At 41.2% G+C, this 22,805-nt stretch overlaps 1 protein-coding gene across 1 annotated transcript in view; it reads left to right on the top strand.

The window, feature by feature from the left end:
* The window catches only part of KLHL4 (kelch like family member 4), a 125,748-nt gene that overhangs the window by 101,429 nt on the left and 1,514 nt on the right, over positions 1-22,805 (top strand). Inside the window, exons 5-10 of the mRNA XM_075572841.1 lie at positions 1,806-2,018; positions 4,581-4,767; positions 7,485-7,709; positions 12,431-12,593; positions 15,645-15,857; positions 22,193-22,364. Of these exons, the coding sequence (XP_075428956.1) occupies positions 1,806-2,018; positions 4,581-4,767; positions 7,485-7,709; positions 12,431-12,593; positions 15,645-15,857; positions 22,193-22,364 (1,173 nt within the window). The remainder of the gene's footprint in view (positions 1-1,805; positions 2,019-4,580; positions 4,768-7,484; positions 7,710-12,430; positions 12,594-15,644; positions 15,858-22,192; positions 22,365-22,805) is intronic.

Genomic DNA, 22,805 nt, shown 5'->3' with positions numbered 1-22,805 from the left:
CTATATAATTTGTATGTCAATTTATGGTCAGCCTCTGGTCTTTTGACCCCCTTGTGGAGATATCTGGTATCTCACGGACTATCAGTCCACTTATTCTTTTCCACAGAGAGCGCTTGGAACCTACAGTACCTTGTTAACACCAAATCCATCAAGAATTCCCCTAATTTATCCCCATTTAATTTGTAAGTCGCCTGTTTATTCTTGCTTCCCAAATGCATAACCTTACATTTATCTGTATTAACCTCATCTGCCATCTACCTGCCCAAGTTTCCAGTCCCTCTAAGTCCTTCTGGAGAGAAATTACATCCTTCTCTGATTCTATTACCGTACACAATTTAGAGTGAGCAGCAAAGATGCAGACTGTGCTCTCGATTCCAATAAACATGTTAAAAAGCAGGGGTCCCAGTACCGATCCCTGAGGTACTCCACTCACGACTTTAGCCCAACATGAAAAAGTTCAATTTATGACAACCCTCTGTTGTCTATCCTTCAACCAGCTTTCAATCCAGGTGCATATATTTTTACTGAGTCCAATTTGCTTTATTTTGTACACCAACCTCGTGTGAGACCGTATCAAAAGCCTTTGCAAAATCTAAGTAGACCACATCAACTCCATATAATTACACATACCCTAGCAAAGTGCAAAGCAAGTACACAGAGTACACCAATATGTGTGGATATCATTGGAAAATTGCTTTAGACAAATCCAACTTAGCGCAAAATATACCATATTTTGCTTCCTAATACTTTTTTGCTTTCACATTGAATTGAACACCCCTAACAATGAGGGAATTAATAAATAACCTCCACAAATTACATTCCTTCTTTTCCCCAAACTTACTCAAAATACAGTAAATGGAACAAACTATTGGCTTTCCCCCACATGGTAGGGAAACAAATGCCATTTTCCCAAAGAGAAGTGGGTGAATAACATGTCTGTGTTAATCCTACACTACTTGTCCATCGTTAGTGCATTTATATTTACATTATTTACCGTATTTCCAATTAAAATGTTCCATGCACTCTTCTACATTAGTCTTTTGTACGCTTGAGTGAAAACCAAAAACTATAAACAAAGGCTCCGTATAAATAAATAATATCGAGCACAATGCCTAACCCAATATTTTTTCCATTTTAATGTTTAGAAGTACAATAGAGCTCTTTGTCACTTTAGAAATATAAATCTAATCGTTTCAGTTGTCATACAAGATATTTATACAATTGAAATGGCATAGGAATACGATTCATATAAGTTCTTGTTTTCAGTGAAGAAACCATGAATAAATCCCACTTTATGTTCTGCAGCTGTGATGCATTGCTCTTCTGCGTCTTCTGTAATACATGATATTAGGCATCTGACATTCAATTTGTTAAAAGTGAACTGACTGGCATATTGGAACTGAAGGTTTGGCAGCAAATAAAACAATGCAGATTTCTATTAAATATGTGATGTACAGTGAGATAGAAGTGTGGTCAGTCATATTAATTGTATTCTCCTCTCTATCGTATTGCAGAAAGTATCACTTTTAGAATGACTTCTGTAATATAACATTTTGAATGTCAATTTCTTTATCCTAATATAGACATGTATAGTGTATGTATGTTACTGCAGCTCGAGATAGTATCTCAGAGGTAAGGTTCATTTATAGACAATTGGACATGACTTGAAAATATATCTAGTTTTTTTTACAGACCAACAGGGGAAAAAAAAAACAGTAGCTGGAAACTTGAGCAATCCTCAATGTATTGCAACCAAATAGTTATAGGTCCTTTCCCAGAGTCATAGGATTTCCTTCCAATTGCAGGAACATTTTATCGAAGTGATCCACAATCAAGAGTTTCTTCTCCTGCCAGCTAACGAAATTGCAAAACTCTTGTCTAGCGACGACATCAATGTCCCTGACGAGGAGACGATATTCCAAGCTTTAATGCTATGGGTGAGACACGACGTGCAGTGCAGGCAGCGAGATCTGGGGATGCTTCTCTCTTACATACGGTTACCATTACTTCCCCCACAGGTATGTCAATTTGAAAACATTTCAAAGGCGATGTCATTTTAAACCGCTTTGAGATCTCTAGTAATACCATGAAAAATGTCAGCAACATCTTGGCAGAAATGTTGTTGTTGTTGTATACCAGGGGTAGCCAACTCCAGTCCTCGAAGGCCACCAACAGGTCAGGTTTTCAGGATATCCCTGCTTCAGCACAGAGGGCTCAATCAGAGGCTCAGTCAAAAGCTGAGCCTCTGATTGAGCCACCTTTGCTGAAGCTGGGTCTGATTGAGCCACCTGTGCTGGAGCAGGGATATCCTGAAAACCTGACCTGTTGGGGGGGGGGGGCTTGAGGACTGGAGTCAACAACCCCTGCTGTAGAATAACTCCCACCTGTATTTATTATTCCAGTAGAATGTGCTTGCCGTGTAAGAGGTGGGAAGAGCCCCCATACAGGAGCAGCTTAAGAACCTCCATTGCGCCGTCACATGCTTTAGATCTGGATTTCACTTGGACTCTTGTTTAAACCGTTTGTTTATATTAATTGAACTTGCACGTATTTATTTATTTCCCCCTATGACATGACTGATGTCCCCTGAAACAACACAAAGTTATGGTTTACCCAGTACGTAAAAGGAGTAATCCCTGCAATATCCCAAGTGTGTTAAAAAAAAAAAAATCAGTCCTGTAGTATTGGATAACACTGACAGATGCAGCCGCCAGTATCCGACCACTTGCCTGGGTAAAATCTAAGGCATCTCACAGTAAATGCCACAACATTTCTGTGAGATTCTGCTGCCAGACTAATGGCCCATCAGATTAACACAGCAGGGGTCCCTGCAGTCCCATTCAGTTAGTCTGGTTGCAGAAATCTCACAGAAATGTTGCAGTTTACCGGGAGATTGCCCCGGATTTTCCAAGGCAAGTGATGTAATACTGGTGGCTCCGTCTGTACTACCTTTTTTATTTCAAACTCAACTCAATGCAATTTTTAATTCGTTTTAAAATACTGAGCATCCATTGATTTCTACAGCGGATTTTAGCACACTTCCCCAATATTCCCTGCAGTTTGAGCTGCAAGTTGTTATAATAGAAAATGTTACCTTAGTAATATAAGAATACATTGTAGCTGCTGAGTTACACTGACTGAAGGATTGATTGAAACTGAAAGGCGGGCATTTAGTGAACCCTGGGAAGCAGGATCTTTGCTGATCGATCACAGGTGAAAGAATCGGCTGGCAGCTTAGGTAATGAGTTTTCAATAAAGGTAATCAAAGGCTGCATATATTAAAACCATTTACTTTCTTTTAAAGTGCCGGGGGGCACAGGGAGAGGAGCTGGGTGCTGGCAGAGAAGGACAGCGGTGGGCAAAGAGGATGGAGGACCCACAGAGCGGCAAAGAATTTGAACGGCGGGAGCGAAGCAGGGTGGGAGTAAAGCAGGATGGTCAGGGAGAGGGTGCCTCAACGGTCTGACCCGGAAGTCTTCACTGACTTCCGGTGTCTGACGCCTGTACAGCATGCTCCTCCCCCGACCGTCCTCCTTCTCTGCCGCCCTGCTCCACTCCCACAGTCATCCTCCACCAAAGCCAAGTAGGCATTGTTAAGGGCGTGAGAAGAGGAGGAGGGGGTGAGAGAGATGGAGAGGGATGAGAGAGGACGAGGAGAAGGAAGAGAGGAGGAGGAGAGGGAATGAGAGGAGGAGAGGGTATGAGAGGAGAAGAGGGGGTGAGGGAGGAGGAGGGGTGAGGGAGGGGTGAGGGAGGATGCGGGGATGAGAGGAGGAGGGGGTGAGAGGATAAGGGGGGGAGAAAGGGAAAGGGAGTGAGAAAGGGCATGGGCAGGGGGGTGAGAAAGAAGATACATTAGGAGTTGAAATAATAAAATAATTGGGGGAAAAATTGCAGTCACTATTATCTTATAATACTACTACACTGATTTATTTAAAAATCCATATACAATTTGTCATGTTTTGCTGTTTTAAAAATGTTGAAATATGCAAGTATTTTTACGTATCTTTATTCACATTTCTATTGTATACAGATTAATAAAGTTTTTTTTTAATGGGTTTTGGATTACATCAGGCGGGGGGTGACTAATATCACGGATGAAAAGGGGGGCTCTGTGTAAAATGTGTGCTCACCCCTGCCTAGACCAATCACCATTATGAAAAATAAAAAAAAAATATTTACTAAGTAATATAATTACATTTACATATAAAATGTACTGTATATGTATAAAATACAGTGGCAAAAAAACCAAGATTGTTCAACAAATCACAGTAATTTCCCATTTACATTATGAGATCATAATATACTGATTTACTGATTGTATTGTTGCCTTAGTGTATATATGTTGGAAGCAGTATGGGTTGATGCATAATCTAGATATTGTATTTAATGAGAACATTGGTAATTATACCTGTATTTCTGCATTTGCCATTTATGTAAATATCCCGTTTCTTGCTTGAAATGACATTGATTGTGCAGAAAGACTTGTATTCATTTCTCCCCTTATTTGCTACAAGCATGCCATTTGTTCATGCAAACATGTATTTTGAAAAGCTGGCTAAATAGATGATCTGGTTCAGTTACTTGCAGACCTGGAAAACAGTCCCATGTTTGCCAAAGACTTGGAGTGTCAAAAATTTCTCATGGAAGCTATGAAGTACCATCTCCTACCAGAAAGAAGGTCGATGATGCAGAGTCCGAGAACTAAGCCCAGAAAGTCAACAGTGGGAGCTCTTTATGCCGTGGGGGGCATGGATGCTACAAAAGGTACAGGAAGTAGTTCACTGGGTCAAAATCTAAGTTTTATGTCATTTGAGTGAAACAAAAATGACTTTACATTTTTTTTAAGGATTGATCAACCATACAATATAACACCTAGTCTAACTGGCATTATAAGCAGAAGATGGTTACTAAATGAGAACATTTGCCACATCCATAATTATAGCAAACAGATTTGCCAAAGGTCAAAACCAATTCCAAACTGTGGACTTGATGACCTAAGACTGAGCCACTGATTCAGCCACCTGTGCTGAAGCAGGGATATCCTGCAAACCTGACCTGTTGGTGGGTCTTGAAGACTAGAGTTGAGTACCCCTGGTATACACCATTCAGGAGTATGCAATACCAAATGTCTAAATAACTAGGGGTTAAGATAAAAAAAATAAATGCTAAATGAGGCATCAGGCATTTGCACAGGTTAACACGTTCCCAGGCCTGGCACGGTCAGTTTATCCATTCTGACTTCTGAGGTCAATGAAACCTAAACCCAATAATTAGTCAGACAGAATATACCATTTTCCCACCACAAACACCAGAAAAATAGTGCTTTGAATAAACCATTGTGTGTGTCCTTAAATAAATTAAGGTGCTAATGAAGATTCCCCTTTAGTTTATTTGGGAAGCACAATATGTATTTTTATTATCATCTAACCCTCAGGTTAAGGTTGATTAAAATTCGAGGACTGACAATCTAAGCATTCTCACTTGGTGTCACCTTCATTCATAGTGACAGACAAACGCAATCAATAAAATGTCACCCAGAACCCTTGTACTATAGTCTGCAGCTTACTGTACCCTGTGCAAATTACAATGAATTATATATACAATGCCACTTCACTCCACTCAAAATAGAAACCTTTCCAGATAATCTACTACCGTATAAAGAAAGACCTTAAAACAGTTCTTTGATGTAACAAACCAGACGTATACTTTATAAATGTCAGTGAAAGGGAGGCATTGCCAACCATGCTAATTTCCAATTGAAAAATAAATCTTTAATCCCACACCTAAAGACCACATAATCCTGTGAATGCTAATGTTAACCTATCAACGCTCTTGTTCCCCTAAAAAATAACAAGTGTCAAAGGATGCTATAATTAGTTTCTTATCTTGCGACACGCTCTTTTCTGCACCTCTGTGAATGGAATGAATATTAATATTATACTGTACTTGTCCTTCTAGCTTGATTTTGATTCTTAGAGGAATTTAATATATCAGAAGCTTCTTTGTGGTGTACAAGTATCTCTATTGTACTTCATTTTTTATCTATAGTGTACTTTAATACAGCATGTACAACTTGTAGTCTTAAAAAAGTAAGCAAAACAGGAACGATATACTTTGAATCTTGTTGATTTAAAGCAGAAATTCCTGACTTTCATATACATTTTGTTTTACAGTAGCAGACCATGGGAGTCTGCCATAATATGAAAGATTCCCAATTTTATATTGGAAGCTCCTATTTCAATAGAGATTTCACTATTCAATTTGTTCTCATTTTACTGTTGCGTGGCTTTCCATAGTTTCAAAATGATGGCCTATTACTAATATGGTATTTTAATCTTTGTGTTCTAAAAATGAAACACCTCACCATGACACGACATTGGCCAGATACCAATGGCCCTTATCAGGGTTACACAGTATGAGCTTTTACCATTTATACATTCATCTATTAAATATTCTAATTCGTTTGAAATGATGGGTAAAACGATGCAGAGGGGGAGAAGAAAATAAGCAACAGTGTCAAATCAGATTGCTTTCCTGTCCAATATACATTTATTATGTATTTTACCAGAGTATGATGATGGTTTTGAGACAAGTTGCATAAAATGGAGTGGATTGTATATACCCCGAGTTACTATTTGAAGGGGGTTTATACCTGTATACCAAACAGTAAATACAATCTGATGTAAACCTGGAAAGCTAATGATTTCATTTCGTTACGTACATTAACATCTTAAACGTACAAAAATAAAATGCGTTCAGGCAACAACTTCCAGTTCATGTATCCAAACTTCCCCTTCATCTATCCAAACCTCCCCTTCATCTATCCAAACCTCCCCTTCATCTATCCAAACCTCCCCTTCATCTATCCAAACCTCCCCTTCGTGTATCCAAACCTCCCCTTCGTGTATCCAAACCTCCCCTTCATCTATCCAAACTTCCCCTACATGTATCCAAACTTCCCCTACATGTATCCAAACTTCCCCTTCATGTATCCAAACCTCTCTTAATCAGCCTTATGCCGTGGCAAAATATAATCAGTAATATAAGTACATTTGATTTCTAGGTTTTGTTAGGTCTTTTTTTTAAAGTGAATCAGTCATAATGAATGCTAAGAAAGTGTTGCCTCATATATTAAGTATTTGAAGAAATTCCCCCAGATGAGGGATACAGTGGCACTCCAGCATTAAATGCCTCTTTTACAATTTGAGAAAGTCCTCTGCAGGGCCACATTGTCTCTCATCTGAGGAAATTTCTTCAAACACTGCGTGCACCCGAGGCGTTCCTGTGGAGTTGCGAGTGCACCTTTCTTCCAATAATTACCATAACATATTACGTATGCATTAGAAAAGTTAAGCGCGCTTTCAAGCTTTATTGAAGTAACTTCATTTTAAATTGCTTCTTCACTCCGCTTCAAGCATCTTTATGTCATTGTTACTAATTACTTATGGTCATTTGATGAAAGTTATTCTCACCCATTACAGGTGCCACTACAATTGAGAAATATGACCTGAGGACAAACAGCTGGATACAAATTAGTACCATGAATGGCAGGCGTCTCCAGTTTGGAGTTGCAGTAATTGACAATAAACTTTATGTTGTGGGTGGAAGAGATGGACTGAAAACTTCAAATACTGTGGAGTGTTTCAACCCAGTAACTAAAGCTTGGTCTATAATGCCCCCAATGTCCACTCACAGACACGGCTTGGGTAAGAGTGCTAAATTATACGTTGGGTACTTTCTAACAAGGTACAAATGGGAAGTGAATAAGAAGACATAGAAAGTCTCCCACAGATCCCTTTTACCACTGCACAAACAGGCTGATGATAAGTGTTAACAGGGGTATATTGCTCCCTGACATATATCGAAGGGCTGTAGGAGATACCACTTGTAATCGCACCCAATTCTAGGAGTGAACAATTACCACTAAAAGGCCTAAACTAGGCAAAACAAAAAAGTTTTATTTATATATTTACCATAGCGACGCATAATCAGTAAGCATAAAAACATCTAAAACACGGGGATGACGTCATCGCGTTGACGTCGGAGGTCACGGGTGAGACTGCTCCAGTACCGGGGAGTGAAAGGGTGTATACCTGAGTTTGTGGCATAGTTTAGCTATTACGCTGGATACTGCTTGTTACTGCAATTTATATATGTGTAAACTGTTGGCACATTAGTGCGGTGTGCTGTGAATCCTTGTGATGGCAGCAGTGATCGCGCTACAACACTGATCACGGCACTCCTACTACCACTATACCGCTGACACACGGGACTCTGTGCGCATTGCGGTTATAATACATGCTACATTGCTACACCCTCTAACCTACTTAAGGAGGAGGCCAATATATATGTTGGTGATGATGTAGGTGATGTTGAATATTGACATTCTCCCTACCTGTATAGATCCATATACCCACCTCCTACCCCATTCCTTCCCCTCTCTCCGATCTTGAACAGCACCATCAGGAGGGTTCAATTAATGAACTCAACATTCAAGTATATATCAATTAGCCTCCTGTTATCACCCATACCTTGTGTTTTAGATGTTTCTATGCTTACTGATTATGCGTCGCTATGGTAAATATATAAATACAACTTTTTTGTTTTGCCTAGTTTAGGCCTTTTAGTGGTAATTGTTCACTCCTAGAATTGGGTGCAATTACAAATGGTATTTCCTACAGCCCTTCGATATATGTCAGGGAGCAATATACCCCTGTTAACACTTATCATCAGCCTGTTTGTGCAGTGGTAAAAGGGATCTGTGGGAGACTTTCTATGTCTTCTTATTCACTTGCTATGCCAGTACTATCCCTTTGCACCGGCTATCATACTTCTATGTGGTGAGCATTTACTATCAGTTATTTTTACATAAAGGTACAAATGGGTTAAGAAATATTCAGATATTATTAGATGACCTTGTTAAATGCAAGCCTAATACAGTGGTATCTAATCTACACCATATCTTAAATAATAATTGATATGAATTAATTCAAGGATATACTTACATTAACAATATTAACATGTAAGTGCTGGGATGGCCAAAACATATAAGCACCAAATAAATAATGGTCTTCAAACAATGTTTAAATAAATAATCAGATTTAATGGTTATAATTCCCAATTGGTACTTACTAGGAGATGTGCTGTAGCATATGGTAGAAACATTTCCTTAAAAAGGAAGTGTATAGGGAGAAACCAAAGATGAGATGCATTGTTTATACAGGCATACCCCGCATTAACGTACGCAATGGGACCGGAGCATGTATGTAAAGCGAAAATGTACTTAAAGTGAAGCACTACCTTTTCCCACTTATCGATGCATGTACTGTACTGCAATCGTTATATACGTGCATAACTGATGTAAATAACGCATTTGTAACAGGCTCTATAGTCTCCCCGCTTGCGCACAGCTTCAGTACAGGTAGGGAGCCGGTATTGCTGTTCAGGACGTGATGACAGGCGCATGCGTGAGCTGCCGTTTGCCTATTGGGCGATATGTACTTACTCGCGAGTGTACTTAAAGTGAGTGTACTTAAAGCGGGGTATGCCTGTACTCTGCTCCCATTGCTGCTTAGAATGTACAAGTTTTACTTTGCTGCTGTAGGATATCTGAAGAAGAGACGTGCAGGGCCGTGAAAGCTTGTGTACAATGATACTGTATATACAGCATGGAGAACACGCATGCTGGTCCATTTACATGTTTTACAAATACAGTACAGTGTACATTTTCATATGGCAATAAAAACAAATGAAATACTGTTTGTATCCACCTCCAGATTCACAAAATGTTAGCATTTTCTAGTAACCTCTAATTACACATCCCAGCCAACCTCTCTCAATAGGCCATGTTCCAATAGGCCATGTTCCAATAGGCAAAAGGTGTGTGCGTGTCACACCGATAATTATGGCTCCTGACTTCCCCTGCTTGTTAAAAATGTTTCTTATACTAATTTAACGACAACATTGCGGGGGAGGCAAGAAGTATATAATGTATGGATACGCATCACCATTACGCAATGTATTATGCTCCTTTTTCGGAGGTTGGCGTTAACGCTTTCACTGTCAGAAGAGGTTAACAGTTTTTGTTTAGAAGGAACCAGTGCAGATAATGGATACGAGTCCTTGTATTATACAGTGACAATGGCATAAAACTCATGTCTTCATACTATGCAGTTTTAAGTATGGTGCTCTTGAAACCGGAACACACATCTTTCCTTTTTAAATATAGAAATACTGTACCTACGGTGACTACCATTCACCCTCATCCTCATTATAGAATAAAAAGGTGCTCGATAGCGCTCTAACAACCCCCAAAAAATAATAATAAATTAACCACTTAATAGTGTGTAATACGTGAAGGTGATATAAACAATTATGAATAATCGTGCCTAATAACAAAGTGCACTATATTAAATGTGAATAAGAGACTGAAAGACACACTACAACCCTTTAATAAGACTGTTCCACTTGTCTTGCATCAACTGTTACTCCAAAAAAGCCAGGGGAGCGTATCTCGCAGTCATAGAAAATAAATGAAAAACATCACATAGTACAGTAATGTTAAAATACAGTGATTCTGTGTGTGAAGCTCAAAAAATGACTACTCACATAGAAGTAGCCAAAATCAAGCCGCCATCCAACTTATAAGGGGTGGATGTTCCCTGTGAATATGCAGCAGCCACCAATCTCCAAGGAAGAAAAGAAAGACCATATAGTGTAGACGATATTATATTCTGATAATAGGTATACAAATAAAGGCTTACACTCTGAATGATCAAGATAGGCGAAAATGGATTGCGGGTAACAGGTACACAGTGAGTCGCGAACTCCTGGGTTCCTCGTTCTCCTCCGCTTCACCGGAACACTGTATCCACGCCGGGGCTCACGTCACGTCACTTCCGGTGCGTCGAGAACCGCCGAGCTCTATGGTAGGAGTGTATTCTCGGTGTTCCTTCTCTTGGGTATTGCTGGACTAAACACTCAACGCGTTTCGCCGTTGTGTGCTTACGGCTTCGTCAGGAGTCTTAATTGGCTGCTAAATCCTACTTTAAATACCCTTAAGCCCTCCCTCATACTGACATATTATTGGCTATTCGGTACAACATTATAGATGTAAATGAAGTGGGCGGAATAGAGTGGGCGGGTACATCCTACTCTAAATACCCTTAAGCCTCCCTTATGAGGCATTATGTGAGGTACCCGCTCACTCTATTCCGCCCACTTCATTTACTTCTATGATTTTGTACCTTATAATATGTCAATACGAGGGAGGGCTTAAGGGTATTTAGAGCAGGATGTACCCGCCCACTCTATTCCGCCCACTTTATTTACATCTATAATGTTGTACCGAATAGCCAATAATATGTCAGTATGAGGGAGGGCTTAAAGGTATTTAAAGTAGGATTTAGCAGCCAATTAACACACCTGACGAAGCCGTAAGCACACAACGGCGAAACGCGTAGAGTGTTTAGTCCAGCAATACCCAAGAGAAGGAACACCGAGAATCCACTCCTACCATAGAGCTCGGCGGTTCTCGACGCACTGGAAGTGACATGAGCCCCAGCATGGCTATAGTGTTCCGGTGAAGCGGAGGACAACGAGGAACCCAGGAGATCGCGACTCACTGTGTACCTGTTACCCGCAATCCATTTTCGCCTATCTTGATCATTCAGAGTGTTAGCCTTTATTTGTATACCTATTATCAGAATATAATATCGTCTACACTATATGGTCTTTCTTTTCTTCCTTGGAGATTGGTGGCTGGTGGCTGCTGCATATTCACAGGGAACATCCACCCCTTATAAGTTGGATGGCGGCTTGATTTTGGCTACTTCTATGCGAGTAGTAATTTTTTGAGCTTCATACACAGAATCACTGTATTTTAACATTACTGTACTATGTGATGTTTTTCATTTATGTTTTATGACTGCGAGATATGCTCCCCTGGCTTTTTTGGAGTAACCCTCATCCTCATGTTAGTCACAAAAATACCACATCAGCACATTTTAGATCACCCTGTTTATGGGCCATTTGCTATTATATGAAATCTCTAGTTCGTGCAGCTTTCTAACCCAGGTACAAATCTCATCTGTCAACAATGAAAATAAGCTTCCAATTAGGAAAGTAACTAAATAATAAATGAGCTTTAGATCTTCGGTGCTTTTAAATACATTTCATCATAACAGCAGCAGGGTATATTCAAAATTACATGAACTCAAGGTCTAAATCTTAAATTAATTATCTCTCTAGCCAAGATGATTAAATATGCAATGTACCATAACTCAACAGAGAAATAACAGCTTTAATTTCCAATTGTTTAATTAGTCTTCCTTAGTGCTGCTGTAATCTAGGAGTCCAAATGCTTAAACATTTGCTATTTTTCATACATGGCTAAACTAGTCACTTGTCTATTTTAACATGAATTCAGGAGTAGCTGTTCTGGAAGGACCTATGTATGCTGTTGGTGGCCATGATGGATGGAGTTACCTTAATACTGTAGAAAGATGGGACCCACAAGCCCGACAATGGAATTATGTGGCCAGTATGTCAACACCTAGAAGCACAGTAGGAGTTGCAGCACTAAACAGCAAGTATGTAGTCACAACGGGTATATTACCCAAGTAAAGACTCATTGAGGCTGTAATGGAGTTGATCACTGCTGAGAGAACATAGCAAAGTCGCTACAGAGATTGCAAATGTTAACATAACGCAATAACATACAGGATTTGTGCGAGATATTCATAACGTAGAAAAAGCGACAAAATATTGGTATGCCTTATGTTTCTTCATTAAAAAGTTATAAACAAAGAAAGCAGGGGCATAGAAACTCATATATGAAAACGGTTGAATTACAAATGTGTTGTTGTGAAAAATGACATTGTAACAAGGTTCATAACACAGTACATGTATGTACACACAGGAGGACTAGAATGGTGTTTTCACACACAAACCCATCTCACCATATTCATTGAATAGTTCCAGTTCCACACTGGGCAAAAATAGCATTTTATGTTGCGATTCAGCTTAGGGGGAGGATCAAATACCTGAAATAGTTGCATCATATTGCATGTGTAACTCTGCTTTGAAAACATCACACAAGCGGCGGAATAGTTTACCGTAGGGGACTGTACAGCAGCTTAAGAATTTTCGAGGTATTGAAGTAACATGGGAACATTATTATAATGGTTTTTCTTTCTCATCAAACAGAACCCATTTCATGTAGAAAGTGCATGCAAACAAGATGCTTTTTGTGTAGTGATCTCTGAATTCTCAATGAATACAGCGAAAACTATTTTGGGCACATTAACCGTTTCAATGCCGGAGGTCTGGCGGCATTTACCCGTCATGCGATCGCTCCTGGGTGGATGTGGCGGAACCCACGGATACAGGAAATGGAAGTGGAGGGAGCTCCACTTTTGTTTTTTGGTCTGACCGGCTGTTCAGTCAGAGCGTTGAGCCCGATCTCCCCCCCAGAAAATGAGCGTTTGTCCATGACGAAGCTGGCACGTCATATGGACATTGAAAAGGTTAACGTGAATTCCATTTTTTTGATTGGTTGCTTTTGGCAGTACTCACAACTTAATAAATAGGCCCCAGAGCCTTCCACATTTGCACATTTCTCAAAAAAGCTGTTTATGGTCCCACACAACAGATTAAAAAATGATACATTACAGAATACTGTAATGGGTAACTTCCTTAATCTTATTCCCTGAGATTGTGCCGGTGTATACTGAAGGAAGAATTATAATGATGTGCTGGTTGACCATTCTGTATCCAACAGTGATTAATCCGGAGGCAATACAAGCTGGCAACAATTGTAGTGAATATTTAATTAGTAAAGAGAAAAAGGAAGACCTCAGATGCACAGAGAAAATGTGCTCCTCGATGTTCTGACTTAATTTAAGTTTGAGCATGCATGGAGCAGTGCTATTGATCCCAGGGAGTACTGCAATTTATACTCGTAATCCTCATTCCTACACAATTAGGCATTCCTTAATGGGCAGGAGTTGTACATTAACCACAGTCTGAGGTTATTTAAAGATCACGAACAGCTACAGAGTGAAAAAGAAACCTGGCGATATGCAGTCCGGGCATGTCTCTCTCCTATTCTGCTTAGTGCGGCAACTTACACATGCACTCTTGTGCAGATGCAGCTGGGCCATTATCTGTACACTTGAAATTGCAAGCGTCGTTCTTCAATGTATGCTTATTCAAGCAGTTAATAAATGGTGCAACAATGATATGCTATTTATTCAGAGAAAGGAAACAGTCCATTGAAAAGTCAGCAAAGAAAACATTCAGGAAATGACTTGGGGAGAGGAAATGCAGATTAGGATGGATAGCCGGGGCTTTTTAGCACAGTGTTGCTATCTGTTTCACTGCACGTGCAGTTCAGCTGTCTGTTTACTACTTCCAAAAGAGTCAATCAGCAAATCGAATGTATGGGGCTTTGACAAATGTCCTCCTAGATTGTGTGAAGGGTTAACTTGCTGCTTCCTGTTTTGTACTTTTAGATTTTAACCTACACATAGTTCATGTACTTGCACGATTTCCTCTGACACTATTATTCACATTTCTTGACACACAGAATTCTGTATAATTGTTACTTCCCAGGGACACGTTTGTTACTTTTGTGGACTTTTGACCCACGCTTAGACTGTAGCAGGTGTGGGCAACTCCAGTCCTCAAGGGCCACCAACAGGCCAGGTTTTCAGGATATCCCTGCTTCAGGACAGGTGGTTCAATCTTCGATTGCACCACCTGTGCTGAAGCAGGGATATCCCTGATAACTGGCCTGTTGGTGGCCAATGATAACTGGTTTATACTATAATGACAGATAGGGCAGTGACGTATCACAGAGATACGCGCGTATAGTGCCCGCGACGTCACCCGTCACCCGTTGTCGCCGCCGCTAGCGAAACTTGTATTTCGCTTTGCGGCAGCGTCGCGGGCCACCAGGCCATTGATTGGTTCACATGAGGCGACAGACCCTGAAAAATCAAATATTCCCGGCTGCAAAAAATCGCGTCGCCACGTCGCCCCCGCGCTTACTATAAGCGCACGCGGCGGCAGCGACAATGCATTTGTTTTCGGGCGACCTCGCGTCGCCGGCACTATAAGTGCGGCCTAAGGCTCTGTGAGCTCCAAAGTCGTCCTATACATTTCTTAGAACCAGAGACCAAGAGGTTATACAAAGGAACCTTAACATGAATTAAAATAACCCATGAGCTCCACAACTATTAGTGGTGTCATATAGAAGTCTGTAAACTATTAACACCAGTGTGTCATAATGCAAAAATGATGACAAGCAGACTCGTGCTAAAATCTTCCCATTTGTCAATTTATTAAATTTCAGCGATGACTGATCTCGTAGCATTTTGCACAAAAAGTCTGTAGAAAAAGCAGGAGGTACCTGCTGCAGGTGAAGGAAATATCAGAGATGCCGCTTTCTTGTATGCAAGCCCGGCACTATCGGGAGCGATCATGCTTCGAGAACACATGAGTAATAGTGATTTGAATGAGCTGTGAGTGCGTGTACGTGCCGGACACAAGGACATCTTTACGTTCTTCGCCGGGAGTGACCTCCTTTTTCTCGTTTCACACCCATTATGTTTCATCGGTATGCTTCCATGTTTTTCCAGACTATATGCTGTGGGTGGGAGAGATGGCAGCTCGTGCCTAAAGTCCATGGAATGTTTCGACCCTCACACCAACAAATGGAGCATGTGTGCACCAATGTCAAAAAGACGAGGAGGAGTGGGCGTGGCCACATACAACGGGTTTTTATATGCAGTGGGAGGTCATGATGCTCCGGCGTCTAATCATTGTTCTCGACTTTCGGATTGCGTGGAAAGGTAAGCATGTTAGGTGGTCCATATTCTTATGACATGGTAGTATACGGGCGTTGGTCCTGTATGTATGCGCTTGTTGGGTTTAATTAGCCGCTTACATTACCTTTGATCTTGGGAATATGAATCTATTTTGTGTGACTTCCCAGGACATACATTACAAGGAGATCCATCTAAATGTACTATGACTTTCATGGTAACATGATGTACTCCTTGACCGCATTAAATATGCCAAAGAATTAGCCATTGGCAAAGTGTTTGGCACATTCGTTTGATCCATTTCTTGAGTAACAACTGTGGCCCTTAAGATGCCGATCTACTTCCTTGTGCTTGAGAAGATTTTAGTCCCATTTGAATGGGGCTAAACCTTACTCTAGCAGAAGGGTCTCAAACTCAGTCCTCAAGGATCACCAACAGGCCAGCTTTTATGGATATCCCTGGTTCAGCACCGGTGGCTCGGTCAAAGTCTGAGCCACTGATTGAACTACCTGTGCTGAAGCAGGGATATCCAAAAAACATGGCCTGTTGGGGGCCCTTGAGGACTGAGTTTGAGACCCCTGCTCTAGCACTTGGAGCAGTTAGAGTTGGACTCACAACATAATAAATAGGGGGTCTGTCTCCATGATTTTCCTCACCATCCCCATTTGAGGCTATATTAAAGTGATAATATATATTGAAACATGCAAAGGTGCTTCTATTTGCAGGAGAGATCTTTTTGCACATGGCTTTGGACAGGATAGAGAGTGAAATAGAGAGCGAGCGAGGGTAGTGAATCTGTCCCACATCCACAAGTATTGCCAACATGTTGATTTATAAACAGGACTTTTAAACATTTTGCACAAAGTCAAATTTAAATGTAACTAGAACAAATGTACTAAAATCAGTGTTATGCAGGGATACGGAGGGCCGGCCCTGTTTGTGTGATTGAAATATGTACTTTGCAAACATTGTTCGCTCAGATGTCCAATTTGAAATTTATAACGAATTTTCTAATCCAAATAAAGTTCAATCCAAAAGCGGAGAAAGGCACGTCCTCTGATTATTTATTTTTTCATAAAACTTTTGAGTTTGCAAAGAAAAAAACCATGTGAACTTCTGTTGAAATTTGCCCGAACATTTAAAAAAAAAAAAAAAAAATTAAACTGATGGGGATACTGTAAGTACCACCTCCTATTAGAATTGATTTTTACTGTTAAAAACTGACCTTTTAATGTACAAAAATCAATTGATTGAATTTCTTGTGTGTTTTGTGATTTATTAGAAATGTAATTTTCTTAGTATACCAAACTGGATTAAAGCTCTGTTCCAAATGTGTCCAATTCAATCATTCAAGTACAACCGACATTCTCTACAGCTGCATGCAATCTCAATTCTTCTAAGATAATGAATGCTAATAAAACAAAATGCAAATAAGCCTAACCATGTACTGTAGTAAGATCAAGACACCATCAATCCAGTATGTCCAATTATCCTCCATTCTGGATGTTTTGACCCAACAGGAATTGGGGTATCATCAGATATTGATCACATAAGAGGGAATTTCACATCTAATTACCTAGTAATACAATAATAACATTTTGGACATTGTAAATAAACCGTGTCCACAATAAAAGCAAAGACACTTTTCAAGCAGCCGCAAACGGTTTCCTTGCAGTGAGAATGGCAACAAAAAAACCTTACTTTCATGGGACAGTAATGACTTAAATTAGGGGTTCTCAACTCCAGTCCTTAAGGGCCACCAACAGGTCACGTTTGCAGGATATCCCTGCTTCAGCACAGGTGGCTCAATCAACTGAGCAACTAATTGAGCCACCTGTGCTGATGCTGTGATATCCTTAAACCTGACCTGGTGGGGGGGGGGAGAGATCTTGAGGACTGGTTGAGAATCCTTGACATAGGCCTCGTCCCCAGTAATTGCGACTGTGCGGTGCGAACAAAGTGACGTCCCTCTATAGGGCCGGCCGCAGTCTGCGCGCACATGCTCGAAGCGCGATGGCGCGACGGCATTTTCAAAAGACAAGAATTTTGTCTTTCGGGGAGCGGCGGCCAAGGGATGGCTCCGTCACGTCGCAGTTCAGCCAATGAGGGGGAACCAGCCGTGTGACATCATGGCCATGCCTATGCCACGCCCCCGCCATGCCCGCTCCCCCTCATCAAGAGCAATCAGAAGTCCACTGATTGCTACAGAAATGGGCGCATGCGCCGCCAGGTGCTCCAACACGTGCGCACTGACCAGGGCCGTAACCTTAAGGAGTGTCACTTGCTCCAATTTTTTAGCATTCTGAATTACTGCAATCACCCTACTTCTATCAAAGTAAAATGTGTTGGAATATTGGATAATTTGTACATACAAGGGACTGCGGGTCATTTTTCTCTGTGGCCACAAGGATTGTGTCTGGTTAAGTCTGTAATTACAATAGGTCAGCCAATAAGAGTATGTTGTTCTCGTAACCCACGCCTCTCCTCTCCCAACTCCACTGGTGACCCATCCAACAACATTCCCTCTTCAAAATCCTCACCCAGGTCTACAACTCTCTCCATGTCTTGTCCCCTCTTACCTTCCAGCACTCATCTCTCGCTACACCCATTCCCATCCTCTTCGCTCCCTGACTGCCACAACCCTCACTCCCCACCCAGCACCCTGTGCCTCCTCTCGATTTCAATCATTTGTCTTACTCGCCCCCCTTCACTGGAACAACTTCCCCCACCACATTTATTCTTTCCCCCCTCCCTAACTATCTTTACTCTACTCAAAACTCATCTCTTCACCATTTTCCATGGTCCCCGTTAACCTCCTATCCAATCCCCTCCCTAATCCCACCCTCCCCACTGCCCATAATCTCCCCTACTCTCACCCCTTCATAATGTCTTGCCAAAACCCTCCAGTCACCGACCCAATCGCTTCTACTGTTCCACTGTCAGACATATCACCATGCCACGACAAGACTAAATCCAGAGACCTGACCCCACCCTTTCCCACCAACCAAACAATCTCTCAATCTATCTAACCCATAGCCCGACCATAATGTTCCCACCCACCCCCACTGCAAAGACTATGCGCCCATCACATGAAATGTTCCATATATATCCCCACCATTATCTTACTAACTTATGTACAGTGCGCTATATAAATATTGTTATAAATAATAAATAACTAAGGATGAGCAGGCAGGTTCATGGGTTCGACATACAAACTTCGTGAATTCATCGTTTATTCAGATGTCCCAGTTACAAATTGCAGAACCTGAGTGAAACACAAACCATAACCCATTAAAGGCTCATACTTGAATTTGTTTTTTTAGTCAACTGGTTCAAATGTCCAAAAATGGCCATCATTTTTCACAAACCCAACCATTTCCGGCAAAACCAAAACACCAGTGAAAGTGCCCACGCATACTCATAACTCATGATGCAGGGGGCTTCATAGTTTCCTTTTAGTGGGATATGGTGGAATATTTAGTGATATTTGCACCAACGCTGCTATTGATTCTTATGGAAACTCTGATATTCTGCAACATACAGTAATGGGCTATGTTGTGTTATCTGAGAGAACAATGATGAGTGCAACATTTGTATGTAGTTCATTATAAAATAATGAACTGATAAATGCAGTGAATTTTAGGCAACCTCAACCATTTAGTAAACACACTTCGCTCTTTTCAATACACTGTTGATAAGATAATTGTTTCAACTTCAATTGGCTTGACCCTAAAAACCACAAAATCCAGATACAAATCAAATTGCTTAACCTATCGCTACTCATTTACCAACCCACACGGACAAACCAGGAATCTCACAACCATTCCTTGCTATACAGGATTCTCTCCTCAAATCCCAGCAGAATCTAATCCTCTGGCATCCTTCCTGACATTTTCAGTGACCATGCAATAGTGTACTGTGTAAGGAACAATAAACCGCCCCATTCAAGCCCTAAAGTCCTCCTCACTAGAACATTTAGAAACTTTAACCCACAACCGTTTCTGGATGACCTTACCAACTGCCCTTGGCACAGAATCGATTTAATTCCCGACCCTGATTCTGCGCTCGACTATTTCCAGTCCGAGTTCTTAAAACTCTGTGATACCCATGCTCCACTACGCAGAATAAGGGTATGGGCTGCCCACCTTCCATGGGTTACACCTGACCTTATAACACTCTACCAGTTCAGGGATACCTTGTGGAAAAGCTACAAAATAACTGGCACTACCAAGGATCTCAATTAATACAGATGCCTGAGGAACATGTGCACAAGGCAAACAAGGCACGCAAAAGCACAATATTACTCTGACAATCTCCACCAGAATACATCAAATCCAGCTAACTTCTGGAAGGTTATCAACAATATATTCCAGCCTCCTAACCATCAACAACCAAGTAATATCACTAAGGGGGATATTACTCTGACAAACCCCACTGACATTGCAAATGCATTCAATGATTACTTTGTGGGGTGTGCCACTAAGTTATTAGCGAAACGCAACCCAAACCACAAACCTGAATCTCATCCTGGGAGTACCCATATAGCCCCACGCCCTCCCAACACTGCCGACAATTTTCAATTTGGCCCAGTATCCGAAGAGGAGATTACACAAGTGCTCCTCAAATTAAAACTAAGCAGCCAATGTGGACCTGACTTACTACAATCTAGGTTCCTAAGACTTGGTGCCCCAGCAATTGCCAAACCAATTGCTTCCATAGTCAACTCTATCCTGTCTGCAGGCCATATCCCTAAGACCTGGAAAACTGTCAGAGTTGTCCCAATCTTCAAAAGTGGGGACAAAAACACTGTCTCAAATTACAGGCCAATCTCCCTTCTCCCAATCCTATCCAAAGTCATGGAAAAATGTGTCCACTCCCAATTAAGCGATTACTATACCAAGACAAATTTCCCTAGCCAATTCTAATCTGGCTTTCGCCCCAAACACTCTACCGTAACTACCCTGCTAAAAGTTTGCAATGAAATCCAGTGTGGAATGGAACGGGGTCAACTCACTGGTGCAATATTCCTAGATTTTGCAAAGGCTTTTGATACTGTTGATCATGCTATCCTGCTTAACAAACTCCAGAGCTCTGGAATAGGGAAGCATGCTTTAAACTGGTTTCAGTCCTACCTATCAGGTAGATCCCAACATGTGTCTATCTCAGGCTCTAACTCCAACCCCTTGGATATCACCTGCAGTGTCCCGCAAGGCTCTGTTCTGGGGCCCCAACTCTTCTCAGTGTTCATCAATGATCTTCCCACAGCTTGTAAGGAAGCCTCAATACACATGTATGCAGATGACACAATCCTATATGTGCACAGCCAAAGCCTCTCTTACCTTCAACACATACTTCAGTCTGACTTTTTGAGACTCGAAAACTGGATTTCACAAAACAAACTGTTTTTAAACACTGACAAAACTGTAACAATGGTATTTGGGACCAAGACTAAATTTTTAAAGCTTCCAGTGATTGAGCTCCAGATCAGAACCAACGCTAACACCACCCTAACCCCTGTCACTAGTTATAAATACCTGGGCTTATGGTTTGACTCACACTTAACATTCGGAATGCACATTGATACCCTGACATCCAAAACCTATGCCAAACTAGGTGTTCTTTACAGGAACAAATCCTCCCTAAGCCTGCTGGTCAGAAAGCGTATCGCAAAGCAGATGCTAATGCCAATTATGGACGATGGAGACATAGTATATGGCTCGGCACCCCAAACCCACCTTAGCAAACTTGACACCCTCTACAATTCAATATGTCGTTTTGTTGTCCAATGCAACTACAACACACATCACTGCGAAATGCTCAAAGAACTAGATTGGTCATCACTCGAGTCTAGGCGCAAAGTTCACCTTTCCTGTCTTGCCTTTAAATACTTTCTGGGCAAGCTACCCATCTATCTGAACAAGCTCCTCACCCCTACCACATGCAGCACTTATCATCTGAGATCTGACTCCAAAAGACTGTTCATGGTCCCAAGACTCAACAAAGTATCCGGCCGCTCCTCCTTCTCTTACCGTGCACCCCAAAAATGGAACAACCTACCGGAGACTCTCACATCCTCCACCAGTTTAAGTTCTTTCAAAACTAAGGCTGTCTCACATTTTAATCTGGTCTGTAACTGTTACATATGCCTATAATATACATCTCCTCTAGCTGTGCATGCAATGTACTGTATTGTATATAATGTATACCCTCTTCATTTATGTAACTGTATTTGTAACCATGTAATATTTGTCATTAACTATGTCCAGGACATACTTGAAAACGAGCGGTAACTCTCAAAGTATTACTTCCTGGTAAAACATTTTATAAACAAATAAATAAATAATTGTTTGGTTAACTTTAAGGTATGATCCTAAAACTGATAACTGGACGACAGCTGCCCCTTTGAGTGTTCCCAGAGATGCAGTTGGCGTGTGTCCTCTCGGGGACAGACTGTATGCCGTAGGAGGATATGATGGACAGTCTTATCTTAGCAATGTTGAATCGTATGATGCACAGACCAACGAATGGACACAGGTAAGTGAAGTTCACATGCTGAGTAATTAGGAACCTCACATTGTGTTCAGGCATGCTCGTTATACAGTGAGCTGTGGGTCAGCTCTAGAGATCTGCAAAACTATGCCAAAAGCCCATCGCAACAGTTTTAAAATTTTTCCCCCCCAATTTCGCTTTCTCGCAAAACATTTTGTCGATCCTCAAAGGGTTAATAATGTCGCAAAATGCGTCTTAGATTTTGCGATGTATGCGCTGTCACTGAAAGATCCCCAGACAGGCCGGGAATCACAGTGCATAGGTCTCATTTACAGTTTCAGCATTATGCAAATCTGGCGATTTTAGAGAATTTAGCTTAAAAAGCGGAAGTGCAATGCACATTGCCTTAATGTCGGTGAATGCCGGTGAATGCCGGTGAATGCCGGTGAATGCCTTGCAAACTCGCACTACCGCAGGCTGAATTAG

This window comes from Ascaphus truei, chromosome 16 (genome assembly GCF_040206685.1).
Source record: "Ascaphus truei isolate aAscTru1 chromosome 16, aAscTru1.hap1, whole genome shotgun sequence".
Classification (NCBI taxonomy): Eukaryota; Metazoa; Chordata; class Amphibia; order Anura; family Ascaphidae; genus Ascaphus; species Ascaphus truei.
The sequence above is the reverse complement of the archived record's forward strand: the minus strand, read 5'-3'. Positions and strand labels throughout refer to the sequence as shown.